Source organism: Parus major, chromosome 7 (assembly GCF_001522545.3).
Source record: "Parus major isolate Abel chromosome 7, Parus_major1.1, whole genome shotgun sequence".
NCBI classification, from domain to species: Eukaryota; Metazoa; Chordata; class Aves; order Passeriformes; family Paridae; genus Parus; species Parus major.
In genome coordinates, this window is record NC_031776.1 from 13,816,502 (window position 1) to 13,843,923 (window position 27,422).

At 42.8% G+C, this 27,422-nt stretch overlaps 2 protein-coding genes across 4 annotated transcripts in view; one reads left to right on the forward strand and one right to left on the reverse strand.

Moving 5' to 3' along the window:
• ITPRID2 (ITPR interacting domain containing 2) overlaps positions 1 to 17,371 on the reverse strand; it is a 39,010-nt gene extending 21,639 nt beyond the window's left edge. Inside the window, exons 1-10 of one of the 3 annotated variants that reach the window (XM_015635019.2) lie at positions 17,307 to 17,371; positions 16,750 to 17,025; positions 16,599 to 16,650; positions 11,546 to 11,595; positions 10,671 to 10,727; positions 7,997 to 8,033; positions 6,677 to 6,775; positions 6,009 to 6,217; positions 4,540 to 5,222; positions 897 to 969 (exon numbers count right to left, since the gene is read on the reverse strand). In XM_015635019.2, the coding sequence (XP_015490505.1) occupies positions 897 to 969; positions 4,540 to 5,222; positions 6,009 to 6,217; positions 6,677 to 6,775; positions 7,997 to 8,033; positions 10,671 to 10,727; positions 11,546 to 11,595; positions 16,599 to 16,650; positions 16,750 to 16,966 (1,477 nt within the window). In that variant the 5' untranslated portion in view covers positions 16,967 to 17,025; positions 17,307 to 17,371. Of the gene's footprint in view, positions 1 to 896; positions 970 to 4,539; positions 5,223 to 6,008; positions 6,218 to 6,676; positions 6,776 to 7,996; positions 8,034 to 10,670; positions 10,728 to 11,545; positions 11,596 to 16,598; positions 16,651 to 16,749; positions 17,105 to 17,306 lie in introns of those variants that run through there. The other 2 variants (XM_033515961.1, XM_033515962.1) reach the window with 2 other exon arrangements.
• Positions 17,043 to 18,309, forward strand: LOC107207230 (translation initiation factor IF-2-like). Its single transcript, XM_015633993.1, has 2 exons — positions 17,043 to 17,476; positions 17,878 to 18,309. Exons 1-2 carry the CDS (start codon positions 17,043 to 17,045, stop codon positions 18,017 to 18,019), a joined length of 576 nt encoding a protein of 191 aa, XP_015489479.1. The 3' UTR covers positions 18,020 to 18,309.
• The last annotated feature ends 9,113 nt before the right edge of the window (positions 18,310 to 27,422 follow it).

The window sequence follows — 27,422 nt, forward strand, 5'->3', positions numbered from 1 at the left end:
CAAGCTACTACTACACCAATAACTCTCCAACATTTAGTCCAGGGCACTCTCAGCCATGTTAACAGTTCACGTGACTGTCGATTCATTTGTGCAAATGCAAATAAAATTATCTCTATTTCTTTAGACAGGTTTTTCTGCCTCTCTTAAGTACCTAGAGATGCTACTCGTATTTCACCAAGAAATTGCATGGCATCTAAGCACCTCCTTAAGTGCAACAAGCTCCAGTTCCTCTTTAATTAAATGTAGCAGCTAGATAATTTACAGAACGCATAGATACATCTAGAGAAGGGACTTCACTTGCCAATACTGGGCAAAGTAACAATCACAAAATAAACTTAAAAATCAGCTTTATCCTCCTCCCAAGCCATAAAACACATAAAGAATTTAAGATGAAAGCACAAACTAAGTGAACCACAACAGCCAATGCAGAGTGTTTTCCATGTGAGGTACTATGATTTCCACGTGGGTGTAGAGACACTAGTTTTCTGTGCAGGCAGCGTGCAGACAGAGCAGTAGTGCATAGGAAAAAGCTGCATGTAACATGCAATTTAGGTTTAAAACAATGTTATTTCAGTTTAAATGGGTATCTCAAATTACAGGATCTACTAAAGAAAAAAAATGCCACACAATCTGAATTAACATTTCAGGCCATCTGAGCTATCATCAATTATACAAAAGTGAAAACAGCCAGTGAGGTTATAGAGCTGTTGTCTTGCCTGTAATTTGGTTGGCACTTTGTAGTAATGTTCTGTGATTTAGCTAAAAAAGAAACCCAGATCTTTTTTTATTTCTAGAGACAAAACAAACTTTAGAAGCTTAAAATATCTGAATCAGCCTTTCAGAGATGGAAGGACACTCAGCAGTCTGCTGTCTCACAGGAGTTGCAGTCTACTCACCTTTCCTTGACTTGGTCACTGCTAGCTGGTGTGTAGCTGAAACGTGAGGTAGATCCCCCTCTGTACTCTGGATCTATCAGGAAGAGGAGATGAATATTTTGTCAGGCCAACTGGAATATATTCTTGTGCTTAAGAATGCCTAAGCTATACACACTGCACATGCAAGAGGAGGTTTAGGTGGTTTTTTCCTCCAATTGAACAACTTAGATTGATCGAAGGAGCAAATTGTAATCTCCTTGAACCAACTTTCATCAGGCATTCAGCAATGCTCCTGGAGGAGAACAGTGATCCTTGGGCAGCACCTCCCACCCACAGCACAGGACTCCCCTCTGGTTACCCACTGCATGCAAAAAGACCTGGAAATCACATCCTGTGACAACACAGCTCTCAGCTCCTCTTTGACAAAACACTGAAATTACTGTGTGAAAACACCTCTGACCACCTTTACACTACTGTCTTTTTCCAGTCAGAACTCTTGGCCCTTTATTTGAATATAAAGAACAAGTAAAATACATTTAGAAAAATGTATCAGGAGGTCAGCCACACATGGACTGCCCTCTGCTGCCCTACCAATTATTTCCTACAAGCACCAGTCCTCCAGCAGAGTGACCCAGAACCAGCCAGAACCTGCTCCAGACTTCACCACGCCACTACTCGTGGAAATAATTCTGATGTCTTACAGTACAGAAAAAGAAGATAATGTATTCAGATCCATGCATGTTTCAACTGGGAAACTTAAACCTACATAAAAATGAATTCTTTCATTCTATAACTTTGTGAAACACAGTCTTATTAAGAAAGCAGCTGTCAGGCAAATGTTCAAACAATGAAAAGAATATGCCTAAAATCTCAACAGGAAGGCCTTTGTTTGGTTCAAAACTTAGAATATGTTTTTTCTTTTGTTTGATCCAGAAAAAATCCTAATGGATCACATGCAAGTCTACATGCACAACCCCCTCAGTCCAACTATCCCCAGCCCTTCCCTCTAATGGGCTGCTGGCCCAGTTTCAAAATTATCATGCAATAAATTTATCTCCATTTTTTATCAACTTAAAAATGTAAAAATCAAGATACTTATGTTGATAAGCCAAAATTGGTATTTGGCTAAAGAGTAAGTTACAGTTGCATTGGTATCATGTATAGCACTCACAAGGGTGCATTTTCTTATTTGAGGAGTATTTGGCCTGAACTTTTCACCATTAGTAAGTGAACAGCATTAGTTTTGCATGACAAACCTAGTAGCTTCTGTTCCTTTAGGAGACGAAGGCCCAAAGGGGTAAATCCTTATTTCATCCAAGTGCAGGGGAGCATAGAAGGGGCTCATCATTTAAGATTAGGAAAAATTTAGTTGTTTTGTTTTGTTTTTTTAAACAAGGAACAGCAAGTAATCTTACAGAAACTCTAATAAAACTGGCCTTCCAGGAAAGGTGTCTTGATTCTCTCAAACCTCCCAGTTTCTGATGGCTACATCTGCAGCCTTCCAAAAGCTCTTCTTATTTAAATACTGTCCACCTCCTGTCCTTGGCTGGGAGACAGCATTCTAACTGCATCCACAGCACAGTGCAGCTCCCCAAGCACACAGAAGCTCCTTCCCCATCCCTTCAGCCAATATTCATGCTGGTAAGTGACCTTCAGGACTGTCATTGGCCACCTCAGGAGTGGGTGTTTGGGGGAAATCCTGCCCTGACTCACTCCCACACTAGCTATCTTCACAGCCACAGACTTCCGAAGGGCACGCAAACCTCCAAGGCATTCGTAAGCATGGAAAGAACTTCCTTGATATATCTGTCATCTTTCTTATGCATAAGAATGCATTCCAAGCCAAGCTAGGAAAACAGGGGGAGGAGTTATTGTCACTGTTTCTAATACAGTTTATTGTTCATTACACCCTGCTTAGAGACGTACAAAAATAAAATCACGCTGCCAGGAATTGTTCTAAAATGTCTCCAGCAAATCTGAATCCCTCCCTTCCAGGGATCTGCAGGCAATTGATAAGTATTTACTATATTGCATAAACAAAAATTCACCATAATCCCATCCCACATCATATGTTGTCTTGCCAAAACAGCTGTGTTTATGCCTGGCATCACTGCACAAAGCATGTCAACCAAAACTTCACAAACACATCACACTTGTGCAGAATTCAGCAAGTCTTTACAGTCCAACTTACACTGAAGGAAAAATCCTCTCCTCTTCTTAATATACACACATGCACACATGTATATACATGTATATAAAACACATTGATTGTTTCAGTTTTGCCCTAGGGTACCAAAATTGGATTTCTCCTCTGAAATATGCAGCAAAATGCAGTCCCTTCCAATTGTGCCAATGCAAACATTTTTGTAGCTACACAACAAGCTGTATCAAGAAAACTATCTGGCTGAAAACTAAGCCAGGAAAAAGAAATAAATCAAAATACACTGGCTTTCTTTTCTCCCTCTCAACTGGACTAGTCCTTTGTTCTAGTTCAGTAGATGGCCACACAACGTGTGGGTAGGACACACTGGAATAAACAAGTGCCAGGAACGACAAGAGCTTAATGAGTGCCTTCAGCTACAACATTAGTTGATCTAGAAGAGCTTGTCATGACAATATGACACCAGACACAGTATCTACTAGATCATCACTTCATCATTTGCTGTAAAATTCTGGGGCTTTTCTATTCACTTGCTTCTTCATTTCACCAATTAAACCACAATATCTTTTGTTTTACATATCTGTTTCACATAGACAAAAAACTTAACTGCAGAACTTCTAACTTTTAATAGTCACATTGAAATGCATCCACAAAAGCATCTACTCATTTAATTTTGAGAGAGTTCTTACAATTCAAGCTGCAAGTCTATGCAGAAACTGCATTCTTGAATCTGTAGGCTGCATGCTTACTAGCCTAATAAACAAATCATTTACAGGAACTTGGGAATTAAAATTCCTTTGGGACAATTATAAAAATTAATATCTACATATATGAAGATGTTAAAAGACAGCTAACACAGAATTTGTAATTAAACCATTGCCAAAAGTCACATCACAGTGACTTTCAATGTGCTAATTTTCAGAGAACAAATAAATAAACTTATAGCAGATTGTTGTCAAAACTCAAAGTTTCACAAGATGAGCACCTCATGCTGTATGAAAGCCCCTGCTCTGTTTCACTACAGTGAAACTCTTGTTTTATTCACGAATTTATCTTTAATCACAAATTTATCTTTAATCAACATCAATTAATAAACTGAATTTACTTCTAGGCAACAGAAGTAATGATTTCTAATAAACAATTTAGGTAAAATAAAAACTAAACACCCAAGGTTTTGCTGCAAAGAAAGCCTAACCTAGATTTACTTACACAGGGAAAACTTTCTAGAGTTATGCCAGCGATAGCAATTACATGAATTTGATTTTAAAAAAAAAAAAGAATGAGAACTTTCCCACTGACTTAGGAACAACAGCAGCAGCAAGTTACTTCATTAAGAGGATCAATTAGAGCAGCCTGCAACTGCTGAGAAAGTACAACACTCAGAGAATTTAAAGTATTTCTGGAGAAAACACCCTCAACTATACAGGAGGGAACATTCCTGTGCTGGCAGACAGGGAGTTATGTAAACTGTATGCACAAAGAAAGCCATGTATCTTCACTCACCTCTTCCATCTCAAAGGAGTCCTTCTGCTGCTGCATTAGGTTCATTATGGACGGGTTGGCGAGGGGAGCGCAGGGGTCTCTACCTGGCGATGCTGTGGACAGTCTCTGTGTCAGGACACTGCTGTCAGAGGTACTGGAACTGCTGCTGAGGCCTGGTGAGTCCAAGAGACCTGGTTCTTCACATGGTCTGTCCTGGGCACTTGCCAACCTGCCACCCTGCCCATCTGCTGGAGGCACAGAACCCTCTTGTGCACAGTCAGTCACACCAGGGAGGTGTGCGTTCACAGCCTTTGTCTGACTGCTGGCTATCTCCTCCTTTACAGTAGCCAAAAAGGGGGGACAGTCTTTCTTTTTAGGATATTTCGGCAATTTAGATTCATTTTTAACATCATTTTCCTCACTCCCTACTTCAGCTAGACTTTTCCCTTTTTCAACAGGCGAAGGACTCGAGGAGCTGCTGCCATCAGCTTGCTGTGTGCCACACAGATTGAGTTTTGACAAGGTCTTCATTAACCGACTGGCTGTATTGCTGCGGTTCAGAGGGGGAGGGCTGGATGCCTCTTTGCTGGAAGACACTGAATTCATACTACCAATTTTCTGCAAAGGAGTCCCAGAGACTTGAGAATACAAAGAAGAAAAAGCATTGGCCACAGTAGTAAGCACTTCAATCTGACGAAAACGACCTGCACAGAAATGAAACACAAGGCATATCTGAAGAAGGAATTTTGATCATAATCTCTGCCCAACCGCACAAACCTCCTCCCACTTTAATCAGGGGCCTCTAAGGCTGAATGAACACTTCTTCTAGGCCTGTAACATGAAAGTGATAACCTACTACAGAAAAAAAAACTTTGCTAAATGCACAAGAATAGCATGCAAAGCTCTCCTGAAGTAAATAAGTGGCATATGTGTGTGAATGCAAGTTGATTTACAGAATGCTAGAAAGGAAGTGTTACTTGTACTGCTCTCTCCATCTACAACTACAAAACGACAGCTATGCCCTCATTTCAGCAGCACTCATTACTGATCCAACAAAGCTCCTGTCCAAGTCAATAGAAATACTGCCCCAGATTTCAACAATGACAAAAATAGGTCGCTGCCACCCAGAAAAAAAATTCCCACCCAAGGACTGAAGAACACCAAAAACAGAGGGATATTGCTATTTGTTTCAGTGCTCTAAAGCTGCAACAAAAGACAAGATTAGAGAAGAGAATTATACAAACCAGAAGGCAGCATACCTTTACAGGATGCCTTTTATTTCCCTCCCCCACTACTCACCCCAAGTAGCACCACCCTGGTGGCCTCCTCTTGCCTCAAGACCAAGCAAGAGTTTTATTATGAATTCTGAATGGAATGTGGCCTTTAGGCCGTAGCAGATCTTTGCCAGAATATTTGATACACACCTCTTTTGGGGTTGTTTACATAGTTAATAAACTCATAAATAAACTGTGCTTCAAAAACATACTTACTTGTTAAAGCAAAACTTGGATTTTCCACTTCCATGCGCTGTATTTGGGCATTCAAAAACACTTTGATATCTATCCCTCTGGCAAATGACGATGAATTAAAAAATCTTGCCGGAATTTTTGAAGCAATATCTGGTTCATCTCTTCCAAACCCAAGGTTATAGAGCACTTCTTCAGGATCTTCCTCATAAAGCTCCAGTAATTCAGAAACACTAGACAAATGAAAGATGTTAACCTCTACCTCTCTCCTTTTAAAATTCAGTCCCTTCTATCAAACTGCCAATTCAGCCCAGTAACCACTTTGGTTCACTGAACTTTTGACTCCTACAGCTCAGACTAGTTTTGAAAATAATTGTGGAGATCTCTGCATCAAAAGTTTTTGTTCCAACCACGAGAGTCATTCGCCCAGACACATCACAGATCCAATCCTGTAATTTCTAAAATCAGTCCTATTCTGCAGAGCTCAAATTTTAAAACGCCATTAAAATTTCAGTCCTTTTTAATGTTTCGGTCCATTTGTTAGCATTTACTGAAAACCACAACTAAAAACAAAGAGAAGCTTTTCAAGCAACCAAATGAAAATTCCCTTCTCAGCTACTAAAAGCAGCAACGCACATAAAACAAGCCAAGTCCACTTTACTGAAAAACAGACCTTTTAAATATAGTTCTACCTTGAAACAGTTGCGCTGCTTTTTCCAGAGCCGGTAGAGTTCATACTTCTCCCCTTCTGATGGAACTGCAGCCTCCTGTCCTTTGCCAGTACACCATTGCTGTCAACACAAACAGAGAGGACCCCTGCAATAAACCTCTTTTGTTCAGGGACTTGATTCTCTGTCTTGCTGGAGAGCTAACCTGCCAGCACTGCTGAATTTCTCTTTTCCCCTTCAGTGTTATCTGGTTTATATTAGCCATGTCATTTACTGAAATACAGAAACAAAAGCAAACCCTGGGCCACCTCAGTAAAAATGTACATAGACGGTATGAATTTGAAGGCGAATGTGAGCTGAGAAAACAAACCCTGATCTGCCCTTGCTGCCCCACCCTCCCTATTCCCACCCTCCTCCAGTAAGGAAGCCCAGCCTCGGTGAGCTGTCCTTGCCCTGCCTTTTCCTGCCTTCCCTGGGCTGCTGCCTCCTTCTGCAGGACCACCTCTCCACGCAAGGCTGCCCTCCACGCCTCGGGTACCCTGCTCACCCCAGCCGCGCACGACTGCGACCTGCCCGGGAAAGCTGAAGAGGCTCCAGGCAGGGGGAAAATGAAGCAAGACAAGCTCCAGCCCACACTGCTGGCCAGTCTCTTTCCCAATCCCAAACTATTTCTTCCCTGCATCTGGAAAAGCTGCCTGAGCATTAGGTAGTATCCTGGGTTCAAACATACTTTTACCGTTAATCTCTCTGAGGAACAAACTGTTCCCCCCCAGAACAGCCACCCAGAAACCAAAGGTGGCAGAGGATTCACCTAAGAGTGTATATTTATTTATGGAGCCCAGCTAAGGAGGAATAGACAGGATGCTTTCCACAGGGGCTGTGCAGTATTCACTGAAGCCTCAGTGGGGTTTTAATTTCAGCACATTTTATTTAGAAGCTCTAACCATCTCTACTCTCTCAAAGCCTTTTTTCCCCACTCCCAAAAGGCATCTGCTGTGACAGACGAAACTAATTTTCCCTTGAAATTTCTGAAACAGTGAGCAATCAGTGAGGCAAAGGAGGTTAATCATGCTACGTTGCTAAGATTTGTCACTTCTGTTTTCCTCCTTCTAGTCCAAAATCTGTATCAGGTCTGTAGAAAGAATAAATTTATTAATTTTTTTCTGCACGTCCTAACGACTCTTTCTGTGTTATCTGGATTGTTTCCTTCACTCTCATGTAAACAGACATGACCAGAAGAGCTTTAGCTCTGTGGTAGCCCCTATGACTTGCACTGCCCATTCTCCCCCGTCCTTCAGTATATATATTCCTCTGAAGTAAACAAACACAAAAAAAGATGCTTACCATGTTTCTGTTTGCGTATCACTCCGTAGATGATTAGCTGATAGAGATAAGAGAAAGAAGAATAAGTTAGATCCAGACCTCTTGAGAACTACACTTCTCACAATCAGTATGATGAAGGAGACAGTGAGCACATTTACCAGTGGTCCTGCATAAACCAGATTTTACTCCTTCCATATAAATGTGATTGTCAAGGGTTTCTAGTATACGGCTGACATAAAAATGATCTGGTTTATTAAAGCTCTGTCTAAAATTAAATCTCATATGGACACACGTTTACATACTGTCATTAATCTTACTACTTGAAATTTAAATTGTGATAAGCTGGTAATTGTTTATATAAACCATTTATTGCTTTGCAACTGAAGACATGATTACCAGCTGCAGGGCTGTTCCTGGGTGGGAAGGGGAGGAGGACAAGCAGGCACGCAAGGATTCCTCCAGCAGGGAAAGTAAAGAATATAAGAAAGGCAGCTGACTCCATGGCCAGGTGCTGAGACTATTTGTTCATCTTTTCATCAGCAAAGTGGGGCAGTGCCCTGGCTGCCTGAGCTGTGCAAGACATGGACAAGAGTTCAGTGAAGCACTTGGTGCTGATGGGGCCAGCAGATGTGCTCAGAGTTGATAGAGCTCAGGAGGGAGACTGTCTGCCAGGTACCAAGCACCTGGTCACCAGGCTGACAGGGAAGTCAGCACTTTCTGCAGCTGGATCACATGGGAATGTTCCAGGCAGCATTATTCTTTCAGAACTGAACCTCAGACTTAGACTATGGGTTCCCCAATGAGGCAACTCAGCATTAACAGCTTTCCCCAGGAGACAGGCAGGGAGCACATGTCTGTTACAGCATCCCTCAGAATCAGCTATGAAAAGAGTGATGTCCCACACTGCCAGGAAAACCCTGCATCTCAACCTGCTGTGCCAGCACAGTGAAGTCAGCAACCGCGAGTAAAACATGGAAACCTCACAACCTCTCTCTTAGTTTCAGAGGAATCACAAAGAAATGTATGCAAAAGAATGTAGGCAAAGCACAGATCCCACATCTCTTCTTTTTAATATTCTTGCCTATAATATGAAGGTAAGCCTATCTGTAAGGATTATCCGGTGACTCAGCTGAACCATAGGTTTCACCAGCTCAGCAGTGAGCTGGGGTTAAGGGTCCCTGCCCAATGCCCTCTGTACCATTCACACAGGGCTCTGGCTTGTATCTGGATGCAGGCAGTCACAGCTGCACAAGGGCAGGCCATTCATCCCAGCCTCAAAGGGGCTGTCTGTCTGGCAGGGCACGCAGCACTGCTCCAAGTAGCTCTGTCGTCCCCTTGTTCTTGGATGGGAAACAAAGCCCAGCAGAAACATCCGCATCCTTACCCAGAAAAATCAACCAGCAATTCTAGTACTGGGATCTTTTCATCTGAACAAGCTAAATCATGCTTTAAAGACCCATAGAAACCAGAAGTCCTTGGATATTATAAGGAGAAAAACTGAAAAGAAAAAGTGACATGATGTACTAAAATCCACTGATTCTTGTACTCTTGGTCATATGCTCAGACCCTTGGATTATCATTACACAGAAACTTCTATGTAATCTTTGTACTGCAGGCAATCTAACAAGTGGAAGACTGTCAACAGGAAAATTTAATCCTATTTAATCTATTGCAGTAGGAGACTCATTTACTGCTTTTCCATTATTATCAGAACAAGATCATTACCAGATAAATTATGTTCCTTAGAAGTCCTAAATCTTTAAGAATTAAAGACATTTTCATCCTCCAGGCCTTGTCCCACTACTCTGACACTACTGGCAAGACTAATGTGCAAGGAAAGGGCTTTCTACTACACAAGTTCTGGCACTTAGCAAAAGCTGTAACTCAAAAACATTAAAAGATAAACTGGGAGAGTAGTTTTGTCTTTTTTTTTTTTTAACACTGAAAGCAGATACTGTATTATATCCCCCGTCCTACAGATAACCCCAGGATCTGGCTTGTGAGACATTTCTTTTTGCTCTTTTACTACAAGATGCAGCTCTTAGAATCTACAGTGCTTTTGCTAGTTGGTTTATGGACACCTCTAATCTATGATCAACATCAAGGCTAGAAGTCTTTTTTACAAAGTCCATGGGAAACAGTCACATCTCCTTCCCCCTAAAAAAGGGAAGAGAAAGAAAAGGCAAGCAGCTAGCAACAGAAAAGTGTATATTGTGGTTGATTCAAAATACTTAGCTTTGGTGCTTTTCATTTTCAAAAGCACTTAGCTCTTAATGGGTTTGCCTCTTGGCTGACAGAATTTCATTCCTCCTTTCAAAAGCTCGGACATACCACTCCCAAGGGATTCAGTGGAAGTGGGGCATGCATGGCTGCCAAGAGTAACCCATGGACAAGAAGAGCAAGTAGGAGGAATCATTTTCTCAAGGTCTTGGTAAGTGCTCCAGGCTGTACTGTCATTGTGGGTATTAAAATGAGAGGGCAGTAGCAAATTCAGCGCTGCTTCTGACCTTTAGGTCAGAGATCCAGAGTGTTTAACTCAGCAATAGCCTAAATAACTTCAAAAAGCAAACCTTCCTGCATTTTTTTTGTGTGCTTCATCCTAATTTTCTATCTAATGCTGTCCTTCAAAATACAAATCAGATGGCTGAATAGAATTTTTTTTGCTAAAACAAGAGTCATAACCTGCCACACCCACCTTCGGCTCCCAGGGATAAGTCATCTTCAAAACTTCCTCCATTTCTCACCAGCATGCCTGAAAACATACAGTTAGCAATTCAACAACTGCAATGCTCCAATGTTTTCTTTCCAGCTGCTTATCTAAAGATATTAGCGAGACGCTTAACTTGATACAAGAAATAACCAGACTTTATTTGCAATCCCCGCATTACTCATGCGGTTAAAATGCACTAAGAAGAAAGAAGCTACATTTCAGAGCATGGCAAAATGCTTTTGAAAGGGAATGACTACAACACTGCTTTAGTTTTGTGCTCAGAAACACCTCCAAGTCAACGTGCAAGCAAATTAACTTCACCGCTCAGCACATCTGTGCCTTCTGCTGCTGCATTATTTATCCTCCAGACATCTGAACAGGAGCATCCAGAGTCTGAGTCCAGCTGGGGCATACCCCTCTCACCTTCCTGTACCAGATTAGGAGCTGAAGACTCCAGGCACAGCAAGTAAATCATCTTCACCCTGTCACTACCTGCACATTCCCACTGTACTTTGAACTTTAGTATTCAGACCTGCTCAGATAGTAAAATTTTCAGGTGTGGCAACCACAGTTACTAGAGGCAGAGACTGCCTAATGCTCACCAGTTTGGAAACAAAATCACCTCCCTGTTTGCACATCTGGGAGATTTTTAGAGCTTACTAAAATCTCCAGAAAGACTTATTCAGGTTCTTTTCCCCCTTCTCCAGTTTCTCAGGCACAATTGCTCCGCTGTGAGAGTAACTCTGCAACGCTGACCTGGCTGTGGTTTGTAGCACTACTAAAGACACCAGGTCTCACATGAATGTCCTTGAAAACAGTTTCCAGCAAAAGAGATTTCAGCAGGTAAAGCCCTTCCTTACCCTTCAACAGAGGATTGCTTTGCTCATCCAGGGAGGCTCCCAGAGGCGTTCTGAAACCACAGAAGAGATTAACACTACTTAAAAAACTTGCTGCTTCATGTCCTTCCTTACAGCATGTAACAAGTCTGCGATAGCAGCATTTGTCCCTCCCTCCCTCCTTCCCTCCCTCCGCCCCCAGAAAGCACAAACATCTGACAACTGGCAATAACTTCCTAAACAATCCCCAGCCCTCTAAATAAATACACCTTGCAGAGAAAAACAACAAAACATAATAACTGCAAAGCTCAAACACCTTCAGGGCCAATAAGCCCTGCTAAGGAAAATCATGGACTTCTCAGCAAAACACCCAGAAAAAAACAAGCGTGAATTTTTGAATGGATTAATTCAATCTCATTTATGCAGCAAAAACTGTTGCCATTTTTCTACATATTTAAAACTTCTTGGGAGAGAGGGGTGAAAAGTTGTATTTGATGATCAGGAAGAATAAGGAAGAATCAAGATAAAAAGTCTTGACAGCTATGTTAGCTGTCACTTGCCAGTTCTGGTGCTTTATAGGCTCTTCACTCTAGTTCTTTTTTGGATGATCCCTCCCATAGCTGCTGCCTGAAGGGCAGGGGATTTATCAAACTTTACGGTGCTTGAAAGGAGCAACAGAAGCCCCACAAATGACAGGTCCAATCCCACCCTGGGTTCACACTGTATTTGTTGACACTAGCTAGATGTTTCCACACCTTGTCTCTCAGATATGTTTAACCAAAGCTTTGTCACTTCTAAGTAGCACAGCATTTACTTTCAAAGCTCAAAACAAATTCAGAAATATAATACTCATAAAGAAGGGGAAAGCAGATGATTTATGCACCTACATTATGTATGTTTCATTTGGATTTTTAATTAGACAAACACATAAACCTGCCCGAAGACCTGAAAGTAAACAGTGCTCTGATACAGTATTTATTTTGGTGCCATAGCCAAATTAAGCAAGGAAAGTCTGCATCTGCTTTCTAACAGACCTTACACTTCACAACCTTATTTTTCTTTCCCCTCTGAAAAGATCTCACTCTCTCCAGATGCAGCCTACTGATAACGGAGTGAACTCAAATCAACACGCCTTTTGCAAAGCCCCACTGTGGTGGGACTCCAAGGCAAACAGCCAGAGCATCCAGGTGCGTAAGCACATTCCAGGTGACAGGACACACTCTGCCAAGGCTCAGATCTCCTGTATTTCTGTATGTCTGTCCAGTCAGAGTCTGAAAAAACTTAGGATATATTGTTTAAACCTGTCACACTAGGAGCATCCTTATGTTCTGAGGTAATAATCATGCTGGTTGTTTACTCCTCAGCTCTGATGGGTGCGCTCCCAACCTGCTCCCTCTCCCTTCCTAGTGGCTACTCCCATGCCTCTATGTTTTTGATGTAGAAACTTTCTGGCATTGACTTTGACAGCCAAGGTCAGTGCTGCAGGCAGTGGCTGGCAGAAAGCAGTAAAAGCATCCATCAAAGCTGGCATTTTCCTTTAGAAATTAAGTATGTCACAATTACAGCACATTAGCAGCTACCAGGAAAGCATCCTTGTCAACCACCCCTTGCTGCCCTACCTGCACTGCTGCAGACAGCTGCCATACACCCCCTGCCTTTGAAAAACTTCCTCCTAAGAACTAGACAAAACATGAGTTTAAAGAACGGACAAGTACCACACAAAAATCCTTTCTGACAACAGCATGGATGGATAACTCTGCCTTTCTGCACCAGGCTGTTTTCCACCAGCAAGGCCCATGGTTCTGTCTCAGAGCAGCCCTGGGCACTTGGGGATATTAGAGCTGGGGGACCCTTGCACTTGTTGTGCCCTCAGGATGGGGCTCTCCCTGCCACACACAGCCTCAAGGCTTCCTCTCATCCCAGATCGTGGTCAGGTGGTCTCTCGGAGCAGGACAAGGGTTTTGCACTGTGCCGTGGAAGTGTTTAAACCTCAGCTTTTAAAACCTTATCTGGGCAGAAGCCATGTTTATTTTAAACTTGAAGCAAAAAAAAAAAATCTCTTCTTTCTGAGGCATTTCAAGAACTCACTTCCTGCATATCTACAGGAGATGGCTCCTAGATACCTCCCACATCCCCTGTATTACTGGCAGAGTTTAAATATATTCAATCAAAATAATCCACACCATCATAATAGTTGACAAAAATTTCTTTTTATCTATCAGTATAATACAAACACTTGTGCTTCAGCTTTTATGAGCTTTCTTATTACTTCAAAATGTCTTTTCAAAGTAGTGGGCAGAGAGAAAAAGAGGCCTTTTTTAAAGGCATGCAATTCCCAAAATATGAATGAACCAGAGACCTTGAGTAACATCTGACATTTTTTAAGCCTCCATAATTCTTATTACAGTATGTTAAACACTTGCTTTTTCACTTTTGTGGTTTGCTGATAGTTATTTCTTTACAAAAAAGCCCAAAACAACAAAATGGGTATCTGTTAAGGTAAATAACATGGGATATTAGGAACCCTCCTCTCCTCTAAAGCAGATGTGAAACAGAGGTGGCAAGTAACAAAAGCCCCAAACCACTAACATAAATATCAAAGGACAGCTAGTAATTCTTTTTATCCATATTTGAACACTATTGATGCCTTTAGAAACAAACAAAAGAATAAATCTTATAAGCAGATCTATTCATGCAGTGGGTTGATATTAAGGCTTTTTGTGCTGCTGCCAACTCAAACCAGAAAATGAGATTTTAAAAGTACCAATTTTCTTCTGATTTCACAAACACCTACAGAAACTCAGAAAATGTGAAGGACTACTGTTAGAAAACCTGTAACAGAGAAAATACTGTATTCAGGAACTGAATCTTCATTTGTAGTAATAGCTACACATTAACTTATTAGGGAGCAAACTTGTAAGAACAAGGCTCTGCCATGAACCAGAAACAGAAGCTTGATTTGTGTATGCCCATATGTTTTAGCAATCAAAGTTTGACAGCAAAAGCAGTATTATTAAACAAGTAAGAAATTTCAGGGAGAACACCTTACAAATTGTAAATTTCACAATCATTATTTTTAAACAAAACACTGTAGTATCTGCAGGGCTATTCCATCCTCTGTTAACACTGTCCCCTTTTCCTATGTACCTTGTTATCAAGAGACAATCAGTTCAAGGTTTCTATACATACAATCACTTATAACACTGCAAACTGAATTATCACTTTACTGCACATGCTAGCAACTGCTTGCATGTACATTAGGCATAAAAAAATTAAACTGTTCTGCAGTTTAAACACACAAGGAATTGTGAAGCCCTTCACAGGCAGCTGGGATTGCATCTTCCAGACATGAACCACACATGCACACCCTGCATGCGTGCCCCCTGCACACCACAAAGCAGAGGCTAACTCCTGCCTTGAAAGCTTTGCTTAGGAAATCTTTTTAAAAAAGTCTTTCTGAGGAGAACACAAGATTCCTCTGAAAAGACTTAAAATAGTAAATAGCTGTACTTTAAAAGGCTTCTCTGGAAGGAGCGCAACAGGTTTCACAAACATGAATTACCTAAATTTGCATTTCTCTATCAGCAAAACAGTTAACTTGTGCTTCATTTGTTATTTGTAAAACAAGATTCACATATTTTTGGAAACAATCGCCAGAGATGCAAACACATTCCACAGAAATGTGTGGTGCCAGTTTTAACAACAGATTGTTACCAAAGCATGGGTATGAAACTGCAAGCTTTGTGTTATTACTCAAGATTTTGGGCCATCTATTAGATGTTCATGTTGTCAGTTTACAGCTTTGTGCTACTCCTTAAATTCTGTATGGAAATGTTAAAGACTACAGGGCCAGGGAAGGCTCTGGACAGAAATCCTGCAGATTTAGACATAGTGGCAGTGCAGCATTAGGAAGGCTATCTCCCCCAATGGCCTCTTCCCCCTCCAGTCCTTACATTTTAGCCCTTGCCACTCAAAAAATACTTTTAAGAAAGCCCTGAATTCATAATACTGATTTTTAAGAAAATAATTTAATAGACCAACAGGACACCAGATATGAGGTAAAGTAAGAAAAATCTTTTCCCATTCTAGCATTGTGGAAGAATGGTCTGCCAGGTCTGAACAGTGTATTTTTGGGGATTAGTAAGATTTCAAGCCTGTAGCTGCCAACACTCTATCCAAGGCACAGCCTGTAAAGATCTGCAGAAAACTATATGGAGGATCCTGTAGCTTTAAAGCAACCCACACTTCAGTTACAGGGTAAGATCAGTCAGCTGCTTAATGGATCAAGAGATCACAAAGGCACAGCTAATCTCAGTGGTAAATTCTTGTCTTAACGTAGCTGCTCTCAAAAGGAGAAAGAAACCAGAAATATCAAATAGGAGAGGTCTTGAAATGTCATTGTTAGCTTCTCCCCATCAACTCTGCCTCCAAGGGCTGTCAGGACTGAATGGAGCAAAAGGACAAAAGCAGCTGATACCGATGTAGCAGTTGTGCTTTAATGTGACTGAGGATGAAGGAAAAGTTACTCCATCAATACCTGCCCTAAACACCAAAGATAATTTTGCAACAGTAATAGAAACACAGAATACCTATACCATGGCTCAAGTTAATGATAGAAGGCATTAAGAGACTCAAATTAATTAAGTTCGTCTAAACTGTGCCATCACTCCTGAATTCAGGCCCGTAAGCGCAGAGGCCATGGCGCGGAAGCACCGTTTCTTGAGATCTGCACCAAAAACCAGGCAAGGAAAAAGTGGAAGCTTTAAACCGGAGTCCCTCGGTGAGAACCACTGCAGCTTCCAAAGTAACTATGCCTTCCTGACCCTGTGCTGAGTTCTTCCCCCGGCGGCCGAAAGCCTTCAGGCACGTCGTTAACGAGACGCCAAGGAGAGGAGCGCTGCCGAGCGCTAGCTGTCCTGTGGCCATGCGGGCTGGCGGCGCTGCTCCCGGCGCACCGGGCCGGAGGAGCGGCCGTGCCAGCGCCGGTGCCCGCTCCGCTCCGCGCCCCTGCCCGCCTCCCTCCCCTCCGGCACTGCCCGGCCGCGCTGCCGCAGGACGCGCCGGCGGGAGCACCCACCTGCAGTCCTTCAGCCATATCGCGATCTTCTCGTTGGGAACGCCGAGGCAGCCTTAGGGGCAGAGCAGGAGAGAGAAGCCGACAGTCAGTAACAGCGAGGCCGCCCCGCGGGGGTCCCGGTAGCCCCCGGGCTGCTGCCCCCGGCACTGACCTGCTCCTGTGGCCAGCGGCAGCTCGCCGCCGCCGAGATCCTCCTCCTCCTCCTCTTCCTCCTCTTCTTCCTCCTCCTCCTCCTCCTCGCCGCGGGCCAGCGCCGCTGCCGAGAAATCCTCCGCTTCCGACGCCTGCCAGGAGTCGCGGCTCTTGGCCCAGGCCTTCCTCTTCTGGGTCGCCCCTTGCCACTCCTCCGCCGCCGGGGGCTGCTCCATCGGGGCGGCGGCGCCGGCGGGGGCTTCACGCCGGAAGGCGAGTGCCGGAGAGAGGCAGCCTGCCGGGCGAGCGGAGATGTGCCGTCCGTCCGCCCGTCTGTCCGTCCGCCCGTCCGGGGGCCGCGGGGCCGCCGGGGGCCGCGGGGCCGCCGCGCGCGCAGCCCCCGGGAGCGCGGCCACCCCTCCCCGCCCTCACACGCCGGCCCGCCCCCCGCCCGGCCACCGCTATCCCCCGGACGGGCGCTCCCGGCCCCGCGGGTGTCAGCCCCGGCCCGCCGGCGTCCGGGGGCACAGCTCGGGCGGACAGAGCTCGGGGGGCCCGGCTACCCGCGGTACTCACATGTCGCGCCGCGGAGAGGCGGCGGAGGAGGCTGAGCCCGCCGGGGCTGCGGGCGGCGGCGGCGGCTCTGACTTCCTCATACCGCTGCGGGATGAGAAAACTCGGCGGCCACGTGACGGCGGCGGGGCTGGCGGCAGAGCGGGGCCTCCCTCCGGCCGGGCCCCGTCTCGGTGCGGATGCGGGGCAGGGATGCGGGGCAGGGATGCGGGGCAAGGATGCGGGGTCGGGCCCGCTGCGGCAGCGCGGCCGCTCGAGCCCGGCCAGGCTCAGAGGGGCCGCCCGTGGCCTGGGCCCGTAGAGGATGTTTCCAAACTAAAAGGATGCAGAGCGGCGAAAAGGGACTTTGCAGGGTTTTATCCTGGGGGAGCGGGAGTGGGGAGGGGAGAGGAGACACAAGGAAAAGATACAGGATGTGTATGGGTACACACAGCCTTCTGCCTCGCTTCCAGGGGCGTGAAATTAGATCAGCCTCTGCTCGGGCTCAGGCTGGGGGCTGCAGGGACATCAGAAGCACCAAACCCGGCCTTTTAAACTCTTTAAGTGCGTTTGAAGCTTTTGTCCTCTCCTTCAGGACGTACTTAAGCCACCAGAAACAACTGCAAAGCCAGCAAAAGACCATCGAGTCTCCACATGCGGGAAGGAGGTGCCGCACTAAAGGCTGCTGTCACCGCGGGGGCCGAGTGCCATTTGTTAAGCACTGCTTGAGGTGCTAGCCAAGGTGCCTGCAGCCAGAGCCCCGTGCCAGGTGCCCTGGCCAGCCCGGCTGCCTCTGGCCCGGCCAGTCTCTGGGGGATAGAGGCCCGCTGGTGCCCACCCTGGGCAGTGGGGCACTGCTGTCCTGCCCGCGCTCACACCGCCACACCGACACTGCGGGAGGAACCCTGCACGCCCAGCCAGCTCACCTCCAGCCGCGGAGCCCGGGAGAAGTAAGCTTTTGAAAAAGGCCTTTTACAACATTCTCATGAAAAGATGCTGAATTAATAAACACAAGCAGTAAAATTAACCCGTGTTCTCTGGAGTTGTAAAACTGGTGTTGACAGCCAGGCACATGACGTACTTCATGTTTAAAGGGCAAATCTACCTTTGTATGAACCAGGCTAATGGTACTCAATAGATATTCTTTGATTATCTAGCTTTATAGTTAAAGCCTTTCAAGGGATTTCAGTGAAAATATCCCCTATAAAATAAAAAATTGACTTTATGAGAAAAAAAAATATTGTTTTTCCTAAACCCCTCCAGCCCACTCGCTACATTACACATATACAGCCTTACCAAGATAAATTTCCCCTCATCACAAGTCATTTTCCTAAACACACTCTAATTTTCTGAATGGTTTGTATTGAAATAAAACCAGAAGAACAGTAGCACAAATGACAAACAAAATATGTTTGTATTTAACTTGACCTGAAAATACACATCATTTCTGTACATGTTTTGAGATGGTATTTTTGAATTTCTTTTAAAAAGAGCAAACTGCGTTTGAATATTTCTTGTTGATCCTCAAAATAATCAAATCGTTTTCTCAGCAGGGCATGTTTCACGCACTACAGATTTTGGATAAGATAATATGGAGGATATGCTGAGCCACGGGTGTCCCGAATGGCGAGTCAGAGGGTCGGCACAGGTCCTGTGCCCTCTGTAACAGCATGCTGGGGCTTGGGCTTTGGATGAGGTTCCTCACAGGTGTATTTATAGTACTGGAATCTTAAAATCCGAATTTTCTGGCTTTGTTGGCAAGTGCCTAGCACAGCATACTTCGACATAATGGCCAATATTTCCATTTTATGCGTATGCATAAATAGATGTACCTATTAAGAAATGGCCCTTTGCGGCTGAGCTGCCTGGATGAGCGCTGTAAGAGAGGCAGGGAGAGCCTAGAGAAGTTTAACCCCTGCCATTGTTTGCTGCCTAAGAGGGAGCACAATTTCTTCTTGAAAGTTACAATTTCACTGGCACAGCTAAGGGTGAACAGTTGCAAGCTAAAAGCAGCTACTGTCTGGCCGTGCCAATACATCCTTAAGGAGTCCTTAATCCACAAATTACTGACATTATTGTCTATAATTGCTTGTCTGTTGTGACAACACTTACTCAGAGAATGTCAGAAATGTAAACAGCAGCCAATAGCTTTTTGCAATGAAGTCCTGCCAGTACAACACTGGGCTCTCTCTTGCATCTTCACACCACACCAGCAAGATCCCTTTTGTTTCTATATGAGTAAGGATTGCACAATCAAATCCTATATTAAGCAGAACATTTTTTCAAGGAAAATATCTGGCTTGTTATTTCTTTTACTACTTGTAATCAAGAAGTCAATTTGTTCCATAACAAAAGTTTCTCTTTCTTCAGAATGCAATTTGTTAGTTGCACTTCAAAGCAATAATTGATTGGGAAAAAATTCATGTCATCTTGTCACTTAAATTAGACCAACCTTTTTTCCCCAAAATTATTTTGAAACTATTCAAATAAAACACTGTGTAGGCATTAATGACATCAGGGATAAACTGTCCTTTACATTATGTTATAAATTCCTAAAGGAAGATTTATAACCACAGCACCATTAGCAGTACTACTAAGTACTACCAAGTAAAAACAGACAGACACATTTTAAGAATAATTCTCACATTTGTCATCTGGGTACTGGCTCTGAGCATATGAATGTGTGTGTAAATACACACACAGAGAAGTACTTATAGTGCAACAAATATCACTAAGTCATTGTCTTTTTTTCTTAGAAGAACAAAAACCTTTGAAGAAGATTTAATTCAATTTTTTGCCTGCAGAGAATTCTTTCAGATGCAATATTATGTGAAAAGATACATTCCTACATAACTCAAATATATAAATGATGTGCTTCCACCAGTTCCCATGGGCACTTGTTCCTATGTCTGAGTGCACTGTAAGGAACATTTCCCTACTACACTTGGACAAGGCTTCCCCATGCTTTTGAGTGCATCATGCCCCTGCTAGTTCTGTACACCAGCAGAGCCTCCAGTGTTCAAGAAGGATTACACAATTTATCTGTATCCCTCCATACAGCATGGGGAGATAGGGATAAACCTCTGGAATCCAAAGAAATATTTCCAGGCTACAGAGCTGGGTCCTTGGTCAGACCCTATGCTTTGTCCCATGCTGCCTTCCCAGGAACTGCAGGCATCCAGTGCTGGAGGAGGATTGGAGGAAATGGGATCAAAATGTGCTGGTGAGATCAGGACTGGTGAGATCTGGAATCTGTTTGCTCTGTTTTCCAGCTCAGCTTAGGGCTAAGCTCTTGGGATGACCATCTACGAGAGGATCAGCCATCAAAGCCCCATTGGCAGGTCCTACCACAGAGGAGACACAGTGACAAATGTGTAACACACACAGAAGCTATGAAACAGAGTAACTAAGAGTAGGTTTAAAAGACAAAAACAGAAAGAACATGAAATTAATAAATAAATAAATAAAACCCCCAAGAAACCAAACCAAACAACGAACCCCTCCCCAAAAAACCCACACAGAAAAAAAAACCAAAAAAAAGACCCCACCAGAAACACCCCTCAAAACTCTCTCTGTTCCCTGTGTCATCCATTGACAGGAGTAATGGGAGTTATTTCATAAGTGTGCATTCAGAGAAGTAGTGCAATGTGACAAAAACCTTCTGTTGGTCTTTCACGTGGCAGTAAAACCGGTTCTTGACAAGGGGAGAAACTCCATGCTGCTGCCTAATGTGGTTTGATCCTGGGACTTGCAGCTCTAAGTCAGCAATGTTTCATGACCACAATTGGATTTCCATATTATTGGCAGACAGAAGAGAGGAGGAGCTAACAAATAGTTCACCTTTGCAAGCATTGAAAGAAAAAATATTCCTACATAGTAACAAAGCTATGATAAATACTGTGCAGTTATTTGCTTTGGCAAGGTCCGTGTTTAAGAGCTGGAGAATGCATGAAGAAACACACAACCCACTGTCATGCACATCTTTAAAGTTTCCACAGCTCCATTTTAGTAAATGTACTTTGTTAAATTAAGCAATTTCTTTCTAAGCCAATTTAAAAAAAAATAAAAATAAAAAAAAAATTAAAAAGTCTACTGAGGCCTCTTCTGTGCACTAAACGAGAAAGACAACCTGGCCAGACATGGTAGTATCTAGTCCATGTCAAGAGAAAGGGTCCACCAGTGCCTTTTGCAGTCTTCTGTTCAGATGGCCCACCACAGGGGTGTGGAGTTTTGTCTCCTGGCTCTTCCATCCTGCATCTCCAAAGGACAGCAAAAGGCTGGAAGTCCTTGCAGAGCTCCTCCAGAGTGTTGGTAGCTGGGAAGGTGCTGCTGCCTTTCTTCAAGTCGATTTGGCAACTTCCCAGCTTCTCCATGTATATCTAAGCTCCCTGATCCATCTAGGTAGGAGATCAATCAGCACCTCTGTCTTTTACAGAGCATCTGTAGTCTTCTCTCTACCAGTGGAAATTACTCTTTTTTTTCTTTGCCTTTTAGGCCATTGTCTATTATTTTAGGCCTTTTAAAAGCCTTGTCTCTCTCACATTGCTGACACCAAGCACACTCATAGTATCTGCCATTTCAGACCTTTGGGAATTTTCTTAACATGCTTAAAAATGTTTGTTTTCAGTTGTTTTCGTATCATCCTGTCTTGCCAGGACCAAATTGAGTAACCAGAGCACTATGTTGCTTAGGCAGAACAGACCATCTCCTTTTATCCTATAAAATATATATAACACAAGATGATAAATAATCAAAACTGTGCCATGAAACAAAAAATAATATGCATGCTATATTTTTCCTAAATTTTTAGTTTTAAAATTACATACTTAAAGGGAAATGCTGCAAGTGAAAGATAATTACATCTAGGGTATCATTCAGCTATCCTTCTCTGTGAAGAAAGAAATATACTTGACTTGACTTGGAAGCATTACTGTTGCCAGACAGATGTTCTCTCTCAAATATGTAGAGTAGAAAGGATGAAAAGCAACCTGGCAGTTTTACTCTAATAAATTAAAGCGTTAGGACACTGTGTCTACAGCTTCTACAGCTTTGCCAGTAATTTTGTTTAAACATGAGTGATATGCATGATGTTTCTATAAGGTAAGAAACAAATGCCTTAAAGTTAATGCAAACTACATCTCCAGGCTCTTTTCAAACCAAATGTTGTCTGGTTTATTAAGGCACTTGTACTTTTGGGACCTCTTGCAAGGAGTAGGAAGGAGGAAAAAAGCCACTTCCTCCAGGGCGTTTACAAGAGCTATAGCATAGCAAGAGGAAGTTTCTAAAGGAAGAGCCGGATATCTGTACTGAAGTGGATTACAGCTGCACCACCGAGTCAGATGGAGAGAACTGAGGCCAAGTACACTTAAATGTGTGAAAACAAGCAGCATGGGGAAGAGGGAAAAGCAGCTTTAAATCTTTCAGGAAGTAAATGCACTTCATGTCACTGAATTATGTCAGTGGACAGCTGTAATTTTTGATGTTCGTATCTTTACCAAGAGATCAGGCAAAGGAAACAAATCCACTGATTCAGGAAATTAAGGCTATTGTTAATTTTAAAGCAAATTCTGTACATTTTCTCTCTTTCTTTAAATTTAGCAACTGTCTTCATTCCCGTTCTGAGCACTGCCCATACAAGACTATGGCACTAGGGTCATGTCCATTTATGCATCTGTCTCCTGCACTGTAGGATTCTGTTCTCTACTTTTACAGCTGAAATACATTAAGATGGTAACTTCAGTTACAAATACTGTTACTGCTCATATGTTTTAAATCTTGTGTGTTCCAAATGGCTGATAAAGGAACTACACATGAAAAATAAAGGAGAGACATATTTATCTGCACTTAAAAGATCTTTCTTTATCTTATCTTTCACATTCAAAAGCACTCAGCTGATATTTTATGCTGTTTCTGCTCTCATTGGGATCCCTGATAAAACTGGGTGTGTTTAGAATAATTAAGCTTTCTAACATGCACTGAGGTAGGAAATAGTACGCTGTCCACACTCTCAGCGAACTGCAGGGATACAAAACAAGGGAACTCAGCGTATCCAGATCTGACCAACTTACTGTACATTTCCTTCCAAACCCATTTAGAAAACTCACTGAATTAATTTTGCAATGAATCAGTGAAATAAAATCTCATCAGCTCCATAATGAATATTATTCATTTATGAATAATAAATATTATTCATAATATAATGATGTCGTATTTTCTATGGATTTAGATTGGATATTTTGCATTAAGTCTTTCATCATTGGACCATTTGTAATGTGTCTGTTCTATATATTCCCTATTGCCAGACAACGAGCAACTTCATGGTGCAACCTTTGCATCTCAGTTCTCCAACTATCTGTATCATGTAGAATGACTACCTAGCGTCATTAAGTCCTCTTCCCTCTCTAGAGCTGGGCTGAAATTGGCCAGTGAGATCAGAAATTATGACAGGAGGAGGAGAAGAAAAGGATCCATTTAATACCTGTTTTCATAGCAAATAAGATTAACAAACATACGCAGCAAGCTGACACAAAGGCTGTCCATAAGCAAGCCCAGAGGACATGTTCCTTGCTCGTCATCTGAATGTGAACAGCTCAGGGTGCGTGACTAGTTACTTTTAAAAATGTGCTGTCAGATATTTACCCAATGTGCTAATTCATTTCTGGGCTTGACTCAGCTCTAAATGCATTTTCTTTCCCTGGGCAGTACAAGGAGTTCCAGAGTGATAACAGTATTGACTTTAAGGTGTTGACCAATTTATCCTATAGCTGTGACAAGCCGTAAAACAAAAAGCATCAGGAGAAAATTCTAAACAGAAACCAGTAAGAGTTGCCAAAAGCAAAACCACAGCTAAGATGTGCTAGACAGTCTTAAGAAATTCATGTTATTTGCTATAAATCTCATTCACTCAGTGCTGAGACATCAGTTCAAATGATTGAGCTCAGAAGAGCATTGGTATCCATTTGATCCATGGCAGCAGTAGCATGGGAAGGAGGGAGGGAGGGGATGCAGGTGTTACAGCTCCTTTGAGATAACCTTTGTCCAACAATAGACTGCCAATTAAAAACCATTGTAGAAGGCAACAGAAGAAATTTTTTTCTGCGTTTAAAAGGCTGGTTTATAATCTGATTAAAATGAAGCTGGAATAAAAGGAAAAAATTAGTGATTTTTCTCTTGTAGTATGCATTAACTACTCTGAATTTGGGGGTAGTCAGAGGATTGTGTAAAGGCCAAATTTCCTGTGTGAAGTTGCCTAAAGACAAACAAGCATGTCTGACTTCACAAGCTCTTCCACACCAATCAATAAATTCTAAAGAAAGATTTATTTACACAATTCAATAATTTTTTGATGAGACACTATGCTATTTCAACTCTTTTCCATAGACATTTAATGGTCAGATGGTATCATGCTAAAGAGGATTTTCCAGTCTAACAACTTTATTTCACTGTATGTATTTTTAAGTATTTTTAAAAGTTCAGTGTTTGTGGTACAGGATATTTCCTTAGCTGACTGGTCAGAAGCTGGTCTGATCCAGTAACAACCAATTGCCATTCCTGGCCTGCCATTCTTTGGTGACTTACATGAGTTCATTTGATGTGCTCAACAGAAGTAGCTGCCACAGGGCAGGAGGCCAAGTAGCGAAAACGTCACGTTTTGCACTAATCAGGCACCTCATTGCTGTCTGCAGTTACTGCTGGCCAACCCTTTGTGCACAGAAGTCCCATTAACTTTAAACTTAGCTCCTCAAAGGGCATAGCAGGGGCTGATAGTGGTAAACCTGACACCAAAAATAAATGGGAGCAAAGTTTGTCCTGCCTAGAGAAATTATTCTGTTATAAGGAAGTTCAAGCCTTCTGGTGTTACATTATCAGAGGGCTTTATCTGTTCAGCTCCCTTTAGAGCACTAATTAATTCAAACTCACATAGTTCCAGTCCCTGAATTCTGCCATTAATTGTCCATATTCAAAATATTAATATTTTTATTAACTGGAATTCCAAGTGCAGTGTCCAAAAATATAAATTAATCTCTTTCAAATTAGCTGTTAGCCAGAGGAAAACTTTCCTTCCTTGCTGTGCACTGGGAAGAGTCAATGACTGCATGTTCCCCAGGTTAAACACACAGAGCTGCAGTTTCCCACTTCCCTGCAGTCAGGCAGCACTCCCACACTTCAGTACTTATGTCTCTCTGCAAGTACACAGTCATTTACTATGGGAATGATTCAATTATCACAGGTAGAAAATTCAGGCTGGTAGATACAGAAGGATGAGAAAAAAACCTGTCCTGCCAAAGATGAGGACTCCACCTTTTGTGTAAATAAGTTAGGAGTTAGTTTGAATTGGGGAGATGCTACAGAACACACTAGCTGAAGGATAAGAACATGACATTTCCCAAGGCTGTGTGTGCTGCTCTAGCAGGACACACTGGTCTGTGGTGGTGTGCTCAGTGCAAGTCCCTCTTTTCAACAAGCTTCTAATCTCACTATGGGAAGGAATGGATCAGTGCATCTTGAATTGGGGCTTCCTGACAGGAACAAGAATTTGGTTTTAAAACACTGTTCATATATCAGTTAGGCTTCACTAGCACTGGAAAATGTGAATTACATTAAACAATTAATTATTAATGTTGAAGATTATTTTGACCTCTCCATGAATGGAGGCAGCTGTTTTGTAGTTCAAAACATGCCATTTGTGGTCCTCCCTTCCTCTGCACTATACTCTGTAGAGATGAGAGGTGTTGTAGATTAATGTCTAACCTGTATTGAGTGTCACTGCTGTCATGCTGATGCCTATTGATTCTGTCCTGCCACATGCAGACCTTTCAGAGCTTTTGACTCATGCAAATCTGGAAGAGGCCTGTGGATCTTCCTGTCTTCCTACAGAAACTGTGCTCTGCACCCCTCAGAAAATGCTGGGACACAGCAAAGTGCCCTGTGTGCAGCAAGTGTATGTCTGGGTGTTCCCTGAAGGGAGCACAGGAGGCACTACAGCAGGTTCTTCCTCCCAAAGCTGGAGGAGGTGGCTCTGAAGCCTGCCATGGCACTCTGCAGCTTCAAGGAAAAGCTGAAGTTTTCAAGGGATAATTTCCAAGGTGATCAGATGAAGGAAGGTAAGAAAGGCTGATGGGGATGAGAGAGAACTCTTTCCTCTATCTTCCATCCTCTCAAGAGAGCTCCCCAACAGAATCCAGGGGGTTTGGTGATGCCACGATGCTAAGTAACATTGTGATAAGTGTTTCTTTGTGGCAAGAGTTTTTTGAGAAACATTTGAATGGAATCACCAAAATATCAAAGGTGCAGAAAAATGCCAGAGTGGCCTGACATTTGAAGCCATATAAGTACCCTTTTAGGAAATAGTATGCAAAGATCTGGACATTTTTCCACTTGGTTGGTAGAATAAGCATGTTAGCAGTGTACTTCCACAGCTGAACCTACATGTTAACCCATCTCCAAAGCTGTATCTCAGGATCTCGTGGATACAGAATTTCACAAGGCAGATTTGATCAGAGTGGCAAGGCATACCATGTAGGAAAACCCATCATTTTAATCACCATTACTGGATATGCTGAAATCTACACTTTGCACAAAACAATGGCATCTCTAATGATAATGCTCCAGCACCTCAGTTTCACTGCTAGCTTTATCATCCATTCCTTCTCATACATATTTTTTTTTTAGTGGCTGTGTGCCCTTGTGCACACAGGAGAAGATCACATTCACACAGAAAGACTTATCTGTGAGGTCATTAATCACATGGAGCCAGCAGAGCACCACAGGAAACATGTCTCCTTGCTGTAAGATGGTCTTACTTTTGTGCAGACAAAAAAAAAAATAATAAAAGACTGTCCCAGCATTTTCTGATATGTAGTTCTTTGTTTTAAAGATTACATGTGGAGGAATAAGGATCCTGGCACTGGTAAGCACACCATAGGCTAGCAGCTTTTTATTTGCTAGTTATTGTTTGTCTTATAAATGCTAAAGTGAAATGACGCAAGTGCCCTTTTTGTTGTCATATTGTTTGTTTTAGCTTTCATTGGATGCAATCCAATGGTACCTTTACGTAGGCTCCTGTATAATTAAGATAGTGTGCACATTCTCTGAAAGGAAATCATTAGGAGCCTCTCATGGAGAATGCACTGATTTCCC

Coding starts and splice junctions, on each gene's coding strand:
- LOC107207230 (XM_015633993.1), top strand. CDS start 17,043: ATGTGCCGTCCGTCCGCCCGTCTGTCCGTCCGCCCGTCCGGGGGCCGC. Junction 17,477..17,877: donor TCCGGCCGGGCCCCGTCTCG/GTGCGGATGCGG, acceptor CCTCTCCTTCAG/GACGTACTTAAGCCACCAGA.